We start from the raw sequence: 8,433 nt of genomic DNA, 5'->3' as shown, positions 1-8,433 counted from the left end.
TAGCTTAAGGAAAAAAATGTTCATCCTGCTTTAGAACCACATCCCAAAATGAAAAATAAATAAATATTTCGCATTGGTCAGTGTTTGTCTGTGTTCTTTATTATAGTTGTGAATGTGGACTGGTGGAAAGAAAAAAACCCAACAAGCGGTCTTCTTAGCATGCGTTCAACATTGCAGTACATGTCAACAAAAGAGGATATAGAGGCACAGTTTTCATGTGCAGTGACTTATTACATGCCAGATGGACTGGCAACAATGGATTCTGATCCAGCCGTATTCGATATTTACTGTAAGTTTATTCTGCCGGCTTATTTTCATTTCTTATGTAATATTGCTATTTATTTGGATTTGACTTGTATCATAAATCTGTAAAGTATAAAGTGTTCTAAACCTCCTTTTGGTTATTAACCAAGATGAAGAGTTTTCACGTATTATTTGTTCTGTGAAATTAGAATTATATTTAGTTTCTGCATTTACGATACATTGCCTTGCAATGGTTGGCTCTTGAACCAGTGCCCACAATACAGTGAAAGAATAACTTTATTCTTGTATAGTTATCCTATATATACTCATCTATCCACAATTCTGGCAAATATAATACTGAATGCTTTGCAGATATTTTCTGTTTATGGTCAATGCAGGTTGACTCAACCACTGGCTTCCTATATTGATAACAGACTCTGAAATAAAAGTTTTTGTACTTTTTTTTTTTTTTTTCATGGCCATTACAAACGGTCTCATTCTAAGCTAGCTAATTTGGTCAAGGTTTTAAGATCCTATAAGGTAGTGATAAGTGGATAGACAAGCTGGTAGATGTTTTCTTATTTGGTGTTTATGTAAGCTGTAGTTAAGCTCAATATAATAAAGTAGTATTTTTCACACAATGTAGTAAAATCTTTTACATTAAGACAGCTAGTACACAGTGTTCATGCTGTTTGCACAGAAAAACCATAATGAGTCCAACTTCATTTCTGAAAATGTTCTGTGATGTGTATTTTTTTTATCACAGGGGTGTTTGCTTGCCACCCTTTAATTAGGGATTGTTCTCTTTGTGGAAGGTACCCATTAACTTCAATCCATGTATAAAAGATGCATTAAAGCAATTACCTTCCCCTGCTTAATGTATAACTGTGTATAATTCAATCATTTAAATTGCGTATTATGTGCAGGGTAATTGTGTGCTTGATAAATTTGTTTTAACAAGTCAATTCTTTTCTCAGACCCTACAGAGAAGGTGACAATTCATGTACAGTCCACCAAAAAAACAATAAAAGAGGGAGATAACATCACACTAAAATGCATAGGGAATGGAAATCCACCTCCAGAGGAATTTTTGTTCTACCTTCCAGTAAGTTGTCCTCTTTCTTTATCTGCTTGTCATTGTTATTTAGACCTAAAAGTGGGCGGTATGACTTCTGTTCACATAATCTGTTTACAAAATGTGTTAGCATTCCATACATACCATTTGGCAGAAAAGATAACAGCCCATAATGTTTGGGTGAAAGCTATGTGAGCCTGTTTGTAAAGTAATTTTAAACCTTGCCTCTGCACCCCCATTGTATATGCAATAATCTTGAGACAATGTTATGAGGTATATGGAAATGAGGTATTGTCTTACATTTTTACAATAGTTGTGTGTGTGCTCCATTCATTGAACAGTATAAAAGTATTGGGGGAAAAAATGGGAATGAGGTGAGCCTATGGGTATTGTAAGGAAAAAAAATTATGCTAAGTGGTAGATGCTATATGATTTCAGTGAAAAAGAAAATCTCTTCATGCCAGAGATAGGAAATGATTGTCCTCATTTTAGGAATAAAGCCTTGCAGAAGAGGTAATGGCTAATTCAGTGAAGGGGCGGGGACTGTGCACATCATGCATCATGTCTTTGAGCTCTTTGTGTGGTAAAGGTAACAGATATTTATCTCTGCAGGTCCTGTAATCCTCTTCAAAGCCATGTAGAAAGTATTAAATATAGTTTCAATAATTTTAGCAATCAAATCACCAAGCACAGGATAGTATCTTATAACATGCATTCATGTTATATTGCACTGTAAGTTTGATGTGCTCATTAATTCCTTCTGGGAACCATTTCCATTGCTATAAGTTCCAGCTATATTCTTTGTACTATAGATTTAGATCAAAGATATGTAGGCAAATGTGATGCAGTTGTTAAACTGTGCATGTGCTGGTGCCATATAGATTGTTTGGTGAGATGGGGCACTTTGTTACACCTTTCACAGAACTATGTATGCCTCTTCAGACAGTATGGGAATCATATGTGAGATAATATAAACAACAGACTGTTAGAAAATGCATCGTTACAATGCATCCACTTGATGGACCTTATATAAAAATAAAAGATTTTCAAAGTTGTGAGCATGAAGCCTGATTCCTAATACCAAATGTGCAAAGCAAAAAAAGGGACTGCAAACAAAATGTTTTGTCATAAAGCGGAAGTTGGTTTGAACCTCTACCTGATTTTTATGACTCATTATGGATTTATATGTCCCCCTTCCCATTGAGGTTATCTCCTGTCATGGTGGCACCAGTTACAAAAAGAGAAAATAGGGCAAAATCTTTTCAAAGGAGAAAAATGTTGAAGTTCCACATTAAACCATTATAGCAACTTTGTCACATGGCGGAGCATATTTCGGGATTATGACATTAATAAGGAAAAATTACCTCTTTCTTGCCATGAATTATAAAAACAATACTACCCCATGGCTCTCTAATCTACGCAATAATTACATTTACAATATTACATAGAAGCCTCTGATTATGAGGGGCATTGTATTTTCACATAATAAGAAACAATGGGAACTCTGTTTTTCAGTTAGAGACTTTGAGATATACTTGTTTTTAATACTAATTATACAAGATGATCAGCAAGGTACAGCCACTGTGGATATTTACTGAACATAAAGCAGGGCCTACCTAGGTCATCGAATAAGGTTGTCCCTATGTGTATATATAATTACAAACTGTACAGAGAGGATAGGTTTTTAAAACACTAACACATAATTATGAGGTTTACACTAAGCTGATCTTTTATGTGCATCTAATATAATATATTAAACATGGTTTGACCAATGAAAGCAATGAACAAAAAAGGACCAGCAGAAGATAAAGTACTAGTCAGCAGTATTGCCTGGGGTCCCCCTGCACCTGATCTTTTCCTATTTACTAAATATCCATGACTTTTTCTGCTCTGTTTCTCAGTGTTTGTGTCCATCTTGGTAGAGGCAGGGCTTTGCATCCTCATGTTTGTGCTGCCACCTTTCTGAGGTGCAGAAATCACAGACCTAAAAAAATTAAAAGCAGAAGTAAGGAAATCCTTGCACTGTAGTTTTCTCTTAAGAGGAACGATGAACAGTAATGTAATGACATCACAAGAATCTTGAGAAATTAGCAGCAGTTCCTTACAAGATCTCACACTACAGAAACTAAAGGTACAGGTATTGCATTGCTATTTTCAGGAGAAATTTAAGGCAAAATGTAGATTTGTCAGGGAGCTGTCACAATTTCCACTAGAACTCGATGTTCTCCTAAAGATAACAAATCTTCATGATTTTAAGTTTACGCCCACTTTAAATTATTTTGTTTCCCATTAGACTAATTATTTTCTTGATTTGTATTTATCTTTTACTGTTTTAAATAGGTTACATGTAATGACTGTGTGATTTATTTTTTTGTTTCTTTTTGTTTCCCTAGGGTCAGGAAGAGGGGATACGTAGTTCAAGTGCCTACCATATAACTGACATAAAAAGAAATGCAACTGGAGATTATAAATGTTCTTTGCTAAATAAAATAATGATTGCTTCAACAATGGTAACCGTACATTGTAAGTAACAGTCTGCCTAATTCAAACCTTAAATTGATTCTGCCATTTGCTTCTAGTTTAGCTGTTTGGCTTTTAATAGATAATTGCAATGCATGGGTTTATTTGACTGCAGTTCTTTTTTGAATTATTTCTAAAACAAATAAATATTGCGGTTAGTTTCATGTTTTCAAGGGGCAAATGTGGATTTTTAGTTTTATCATTATATGCATTTCCATGAAGATGGCATGACTTTATCAGCAATGAAAAAAAAGTCTTAGGGCTGTATTTTGCTATGTATGTTAAAGGAGAACTATGAGGCGAGTGCTTTTCACTCACCTCATAGTTCTAGCCGACCTGTGACAATGAGACTGTCACATGTCGGCTCAGTAGATCGGGAGGTGAGCGAACACATACCGGGTTCGCTCGCCTCTCGATCATGTCACGGCTCTGTGCCGTGACAGGGGGAGGGGCTGGATTTCCCTCTCCCCGCTCCTATCTGCCAGCGCTGACTGGCGGAATGGACGGGGGAGGGGGCGGATACAGCGGGCTCTGCCTCTAGATAGGCAGAGCCAGCTGTCACTCACGCAGCTGGGCGGATCCCGTCATCTAAGTCGGGATCCGCTCCGGCGTCTCAGTATACCGCGAGCTGTAGCTCGCGGTATACTGAGCTTAGGGTAACGGGAGGATGCTAGTTTGTGTCTTCCCGTTATCCTAAGGAGAACTATGGGGAAAAACACTGACCCCATAGTTCTCCTTTAAATATATATATCTTTATTAATGATAATGTTATCTTTGTTTGGAATCACCAAATTTTACATTTTTTCATTGGTTTTGTTTTATTGTGAAATATATCTTTTTTTACTTTGTGGTGTTCAGTTGTGGGCAAGCTATGGATTTGAATATTTATGTAATATTACAATTTTTCTTACAGTTAGTTTCAGTTCATTTATGTTAAACTTAATGCAAGATGTTTTGTTCATTGCATTGATTTATAAGAACCATGGTACCACACTTTATTTATATCACATTTATTTTAAGAGTCAGCCCATTCTGACATCATATGAGCCAAATGCTTCAATTTCTTGGGGGCTACCTGTCCCTATTCCCCACTTAATGTCGTAGATTTTTCCACTTTTGTCTTCTACATAATAGTTGATTCACAATCTAGCAGAGTGGGACATCCTCAAAGTCTGTGGCATACAGACCCATGAACACAAGTATAGAAATTAAACCACTAGAGCTCCTAAAATTGTAATGGTGAGGAATGGTGGAATACATCAAATCAGTCATTTTATTGTAAGGGATGGCAAGTGAACTCAGGTCTGATATCCCTACTGGTTTCCGACCAAACCTGCCCAATATAATCATCAGTTAGGTGAGCCTTCATTGGAGCCTGAGTGATTTTACAGGGTGAACAGTATTTGTTTGTAGTTAGATTGCATAAAATGTTTGTTTGTATTTTTAAAATTCACATAAAGCTTATAGGAAACCGGTATTAAAGTAATTTTTAAAAAAAATGTAAATGCAATATATGAACATAGAATGTGTTTTATGTATTTGTAATGTTTTTTGTTCTCTGTATATTGATCAGTATTTATTATTTTTGAGGTGTGCTAAACTCACAGCACGTTTAAGGGTCTCGTACACAAGAGCTTGCCAACGTGCGTGTAAGAAAAGGGATAGCCTAGAAATGTATTGCTTTCATTTAACATTCAAATCCAATGTTCAGGATGTTTTGGATTCCCCTATAAGGCCCTATGTTGCTCTGGATTTTTTTCATACAGTACATCATCCTAAAGAAAATGGATTGTGAATTATGTCAACATTTTTTCGAGTAAATTCAATGCCAGTGCTTGGTTTTGATTTGTTACGCATACTTAATCAAAACCACATGAAGATCTCTTCTGTACAATTTGACTTTTTGTTATCTTTTAGTCTATGTGCGGTATGTGTAAATAAAACAACATTTTGCACTCCTAATTTGCAGCTACTCACACACATGCATGCTTTTTCAGATTAATGCATAGCACCCATAGTGAGCCCATGCAACATTCATTAATATGAATTTAAATCTGAAATTGGTCCTTAAAGCCAAGTAACAGACAATGCAGATACATGTTCGCACATTGCCTCCTCTTCTCTCCACTGCCATCAAAGCACTTAAACAGTCAATAGACAATAGAAGGTATCTGGCATCGATTTGTGGAGAGGTCTTTAAAAGAGGATTGTTTCCTTTAACAACTATCTGAGGCCTATGGAGAGATGACACAATGCATGCTACAGAACACATACAGCATCCACTTATCAGTGGGAAAGCAGTGCATAAACAAGGTTTTCCCCTCAAAACTCCCATTTCCTAAAAAAAAAATATATATATATATATATATATTGACCAATGTATCTGGAACTTTTGATCTTCATGCAATGGGGTTGAAAACGTTTGAACACTGTTTGCACAGGCTGAAGTGTCCTGATGAGTCAACCATACATGTCTACGGTACTGGCAGACCGTTCATTGTCCAGGGTAATTAGTTGAAGATGTCTTCCCTTCGCTGCTTTCATCTTAATTGACATAAATGTGTGTGCTTGGCTACATGCATACATGTTCATGGAGCAACCAATGGAGTCTGATCTGTAGGAACTCTTACTAACTCTATTCCCAATCAAACATCCTCTGCTGGGAAAATGGAGAAAAGATGCATCTAGACAGTAAGGGGATCTCATCCAGGCTTTACAAATGTGTGCATAGGACTTCCAATATGAAGTTATATTAGTTCACAACATTTAGTATTAATCACAAAGGCTGTAAAATGCTGATCCATGATTAGATGCAGTGCTGGAACAGACAACGTGATGCATCTTCTGTGGAGACTTTCAATGCTACATAGATTTTGAAAGAACAAAAACATTGTTTGAATCAGTTCTGCTAAATCCTGAAATCTGTTTGAGAAGTGACGAAATTAACATGCTTGACATTAGGTATGGGGTGCTTCTTGGTTAGCAAACGAACTGCACAAATATGGATGATAATCCCTTTAATCAGCTGCTAAAATGCAAAGATAGCAGGTTCTGTATTTGTGCTTGGAATAAGTACATTACTTACGTAAATTCTCTTTCAAAATTTGAAAAAAATAAAACAGGGCTGAATGTCTAGACTCTTGAGGCTTCGCTCTTTCAGAACATTAAAGATTATTTAATGCTCCGTAACTGATGCTATCTTTAGCTTGTATCACCAAGTTATTCCCTATCTGTTAGACATCTTGTAGTGTCTAATCTGGAATATAAGTCATTGTGTACTGATGGTGTTATACTGCTTGTAGCAGTTGGGAAATACTTGCACAGCTTAGATGTTCTGTTTATTGCATACTTAAAAAAGAGAACATATAATCACTCTGAACTGTTTTATACAGTTATCAAATTGATATTTTGATTTCCAGTCTCCGCAGGGTTTGATATTTTAATTAGTTTTTACAAAAAGGCTGGTTGTTTTGGAATACTGCACTCTTCAGTATTACCTAAGCCCATTGGTGAACATTGCATGTTTTGCAGTATCATTTGCAACTTAACTTAATCATCATTATTGTAATTTAGCAAAATATAAATAGCCTTAATTATCTAGGTTAAATAACTGAAACAAGACAGACTCCATATTTGCTAGTCATTCAAAAGAAGAGGTTCAAGGAAGGGATGAGAAAGCTTTGACAACTAGAATATGTACACAATATAAAATGTAGTCTGTCTTTGTGATTGGCACAAAGAAAGGCAGTGACCTGAAACTCTGAGCATTAGACCGGACAGTCCTTTTATATACCTAGCTTTTATGGCAAGCACATCAATTACAAAGAATATAAATGTAGGGCAGGGTATTTCCACTCCCATGACTGTTTCTAAATACATTCCGTTAATAAACATGACAGTCGGCCAAGAAGAAACACACCTCAAAATGGCAGTGTGCTTTTCTTAGATACCTGTATAACAAGCACGCATGAAATATCTCTCTTCTAGCAGCAGTATTTCAGAACACATGTTTGTTTCCAATTTATTGAATGGACATTATTTGATGTAGGTCTTCTAACATGCTGCCTGCCAAAGTTGCTGTCTCGCTTTGCTTCTGGATCATTTTACTCTTTGTGATTTGTTGTATTAAATGAAAACCCTGTTATTTAAAACCGTGCCAATCTGCTTATTAATACATTTCTGGTGGGGTTTTTTTTTTCCTCCCGTTTCAGATTTGGATTTGTCACTAACACCCACTGGAGATGTCACTATACAAGTTGGAGACAGTCTTTCTGTTTCATGCATTCCTTCTGCAAGTAAAAATGTTTCAGTCACATGGATGAAGGTAAGCAGTGTGCAGTCCTCCGACATAAAACAATGCAAGTAGCAAGGTTTTGTACCCATCCCACCCAAAAAGTTTTAAAACCAGAGTACAGTGAGATTGATAAACTAATTTCTGTAAACCAGGGTTTTCCCAAATGTTGTGTGCCACCATTATGCCAGTTGCAGTTCATGGGAGCTAGCTATCCTGAAGTGTTTAATCAGGGTGGCATCATCTACGAAACGTCTGTTCAAGCCCATCAAGCAATTTAAGCCCATCAAGCAATTTAAATGTG

The 8,433-nt window shown here is 36.3% G+C and overlaps 1 protein-coding gene across 2 annotated transcripts in view; it reads left to right on the top strand.

The window, feature by feature from the left end:
- The window catches only part of ALCAM (activated leukocyte cell adhesion molecule), a 99,862-nt gene that overhangs the window by 71,881 nt on the left and 19,548 nt on the right, over window positions 1–8,433 (top strand). For both annotated transcript variants that reach the window (XM_018560025.1, XM_018560024.1), the window contains exons 6-9: window positions 107–289; window positions 1,221–1,348; window positions 3,712–3,841; window positions 8,050–8,162. In XM_018560025.1, the coding sequence (XP_018415527.1) occupies window positions 107–289; window positions 1,221–1,348; window positions 3,712–3,841; window positions 8,050–8,162 (554 nt within the window). The remainder of the gene's footprint in view (window positions 1–106; window positions 290–1,220; window positions 1,349–3,711; window positions 3,842–8,049; window positions 8,163–8,433) is intronic.

This window comes from Nanorana parkeri, unplaced genomic scaffold (assembly GCF_000935625.1).
Source record: "Nanorana parkeri isolate BGI_ZX_2015 unplaced genomic scaffold, ASM93562v1 scaffold427, whole genome shotgun sequence".
Taxonomy (NCBI): Eukaryota; Metazoa; Chordata; class Amphibia; order Anura; family Dicroglossidae; genus Nanorana; species Nanorana parkeri.
This window is presented reverse-complemented; position numbering and strand designations above follow the sequence as displayed.